General features: G+C 45.2%; 2 protein-coding genes across 5 annotated transcripts in view; one reads left to right on the top strand and one right to left on the bottom strand.

Moving 5' to 3' along the window:
• The window catches only part of TAGLN (transgelin), a 158,220-nt gene that overhangs the window by 55,826 nt on the left and 99,047 nt on the right, over window positions 1-3,347 (bottom strand). The window lies entirely within an intron of this gene.
• The window catches only part of SIK3 (SIK family kinase 3), a 68,996-nt gene that overhangs the window by 35,612 nt on the left and 30,037 nt on the right, over window positions 1-3,347 (top strand). For all 4 annotated transcript variants that reach the window (XM_057384847.1, XM_057384845.1, XM_057384846.1 and 1 more), the window contains exons 2-3: window positions 160-276; window positions 1,469-1,532. In XM_057384847.1, the coding sequence (XP_057240830.1) occupies window positions 160-276; window positions 1,469-1,532 (181 nt within the window). The remainder of the gene's footprint in view (window positions 1-159; window positions 277-1,468; window positions 1,533-3,347) is intronic.

Raw genomic sequence — 3,347 nt, 5'->3', positions numbered from 1 at the left:
ACTTCTGGTTTCAAACAGATAAATAAACACCTCAATTGTTAGAAGCCTGACACTACCCCCATTCCCATYCCTGCTGGGGTTTATCAGCCCTGGTGCAGGGAGCAGATTTGTGGATAATGCAGCTGGGTCAGTAACTTCCCTTTTGTTCCCCTCTGCCAGGTTGCRATAAAGATCATCGATAAGACTCAGCTGGATGAAGAGAACCTGAAGAAGATATTTAGGGAAGTTCAGATCATGAAGATGCTCTGCCACCCACACATCATCAGGTTGTACCAGGTAGGAACACACTCTGCAGTGGAATTTCCATCCCTTGACTTTTCTCTGTGCAGCAGCACTTTCTCCAGGGTTATCCCTCCATTCCTTCTACGTGGAACTGGGAAAGTCTTTTATGTTTTCAAGGTCTCTAAATGCTTTGGTTGGAGGGGCAGGGGGAAAGTGTAGCTAATCCTTCTCTTTTCTGGGCCGTGGTGCTTCCGCTGTGGSCTGGCCTCCTGCCACTTGTTTATGGCCATTGTGTGCTTCTCAGTTTCCCAGTTGAAACCGGATGCAGGTTCCCCTTCTCACTTTAAGGGAGGGAGTAAATCTCACCCAGGAGCAGGATTGAGCTCTGCCCTCCCTGCCCAGCTCCCTGTGGCCCCCAGGCCCTGTGATCTGCTCAGCCCTTTCCTGGAAGGAGATCAATACYGGTGGCAGACTTGCTTTTGAGTATTGTTTGCAGACTTTTTCTCCAGCTTGTTTGACTTTTTTTTGTCTGCAAACAAAACCCCCAGAGGCAGAACCCACATGGTCTGCCCATGCACAGGTACCTGGTGGTGCCCCTGTGTGAGGAGAGTGGTGGCAGCAGAGGAATAAAGGATGCTGTTTCCTGAGTATTTGGACTCCAAAGAGTTAAAACTGAGTAGAAGTGACAGAGGTTAATGTTTAGCTTCTTAGGCCAAACCATGTGTGAGATGCTTACAGGGACTGTGGCATTTTCAGGGTACTCAGGGAGTGCTTCTTTGCAAACTGACTCCTTAAACCGTTTGGTTTTTTTTAGCCAAAAAACCTTTTTAAACTTGTTCTTTTCCATCTAAACCTTTTGATACGATACTAAATAGGTATCACACTTAGGGCTTGGCTTTGTTTAGGGTGGAGAAGAGCAGGGTAGCAGCTCTGAGAAGTGTCCCAGGCTGCTGGAACAGGACAAGACCAGGGAGCAAATGCTAAAGGGAGGGGAAACAGAAGAGGAGGAGGAAGGTGCAGGTGAAGTGCTGTGTGTAGTTACAGATTTAGTGTTTGGAAYTTGCTRTTTCATCCTTMCTGTCCCCCATTCCTGTCCCTWTCTCCACATGGCTCTGGAAAGCATGGGGAAGTTACAGTTTGGATTTGATGGAAGCAGTTCCATGTGTTAGAGAAAGAATAAAGGTGGTTTTAGATCTATTTCTCATTGCAGTCTCCTTATGTGTCACTTCTCTGTCCTTGTGTGCAGGTTATGGAGACAGAGCGGATGATTTATCTGGTGACAGAGTATGCCAGTGGAGGGGAAATATTTGGTAAGTACATTTATTGCATTCTTTAATCAGATAATGCACTTGGTCAACTACAGTAAACTGAAAATAGCTGCCACACTCTCTTGTTTCAGCTGAGAGGTGCCCTTCAGCCTACAAACTTTCCATTGACAAGAGGAGTAAGGGAATAAATGAGACCAGCTCGATGGAAAAATAACCTCCATAACATTTGTTTCTTCTTTGGGTTTCACTGACAGGTGSTGCTGCTTCTCTTTTGTGCTCACTTTGGGATTAAAGATGTTGGGAATAGTCGTGCAGTTGGATTTTAGTGTTGCTGAGTGCTTTGTTTCCCAGCAAGTTATAAGTGATAGTGGAACTGTTGGRGTGTGTCAGTAGCTTTCAGAGAAACAGGCAGTCCTGCAGCTCTGGTGTACGTGTTTTGTGCTCAAAACCATGTCTTGTCTTTTGGTTTTGATATCTGGTGTTATCTTAGCAAGCACTGGTTKCATCCCTTCCAAGCACCATTGTCTCAGACAGTTTTGGCTGAGTGTTCTTGACCACAGGAGCTGTTCTTGAAAGGGAAAAATATCTGTGCAGCACAATTGCAAGAACTGTGAACTGATTTATTCATTTGTTTGGTGAACCATAGCAAAACTTAACGAAATAGGAATTTACTTATACACTGGAATTTTGTGCTGGGTGACGGAGTCAGAATTTTGCAATATTGGTCTGTACTGGCTTTGCCAGTGTGAGGCTACAAAAAGGGGGAAAATCCTCTGTGATGAATTTGCGTCAGTGGAGGAAGTGGGGACAGTCACACACTGTCAGCTCCTGGGAACACTCTCCCTGTCCTCATCACTCATTGCAGARGATTCACTTTTGATTTCACTTCTCTTTTCGCTGGAGGAGAAGCTGAGCTGTAGTAAAAGATGAAGCTTTTAATGAAGAGAAGCCCCTGACTAAGGCAAATCAAAGCTGAAAAGTGCTGGTTTGCAGTAAGTACAAAGTGCCAGCAGTTCCTCAGTACCTCTGGAGATGGTTGCCATGGCTTCTTGTCAATATTGCCCATGTCCTTTGGGTTTCTCCTGGAGAAGGTGACAGCCGAAGGGGAAGCAAGTGACAGCTGATGTTTGGGAAGTGTGGATTGCTTGGTGAAAAAATGACTTGCTGAGGCTTCCAGTTGTTTATCCAAACATGAATCACRGTGCTGGACACACTCAGCAGTTCCAAAGGATTGTAAAATTCACCTTCCCATGCACAGCAAAATCACCTGGAGTTGGCTTGGGTGTGGATCACCACAGAAAAGTATAAATCTCTTTTTACTTTTTCTCTCTSTTCTGTTGAATTTGGCAGAGATGGGCTCATCTTTTTTTAAATCCAGAGCTATGTGCAAGCTCATATACAAACTTGGAATGAATTCTTTGGTTACAAAAATAGCCTTCTGCGTGAGTCAAAGTGAAAACCTAATTGCTTTCTGAAAGATTTTCTGCTGTAGTAAATTCAGCTCATTAGCATGGCTAATTTCCATGTTGCTGCCCAGCATTTTATCCTCGCTGATAGCTGGGAGCAGCCAGCTCTGGAATGGTGTGAGGCTTCTCCAGACCCAGGTTGTGCCTCTCTACCCAATTCTGAGGATTTTTGGGCATTACCCTCGGTGTGAGAGCAGAGAGGGAGAAACTCAACTCTCAGCTTTTTGTATTCAGAATTTCCTGAGGAGCCATTAAGACTTTTTTCTAACAGCAGAAGCAATTTGCAGGGAGGAAGCACGAGCCCATTTTGGGAAGGTTTCTTTGCAGTCCTTGGATCTCCAGTGCTGAAAGGTCTCAGGTCCTCATGTGATGGAGACAAAGTCGATGGCAG

This window comes from Malurus melanocephalus, unplaced genomic scaffold (genome assembly GCF_030028575.1).
Source record: "Malurus melanocephalus ecotype Western Australia unplaced genomic scaffold, MMel_1.1 scaffold_751, whole genome shotgun sequence".
NCBI classification, from domain to species: domain Eukaryota; kingdom Metazoa; phylum Chordata; class Aves; order Passeriformes; family Maluridae; genus Malurus; species Malurus melanocephalus.
The sequence above is the reverse complement of the archived record's forward strand: the minus strand, read 5'-3'. Positions and strand labels throughout refer to the sequence as shown.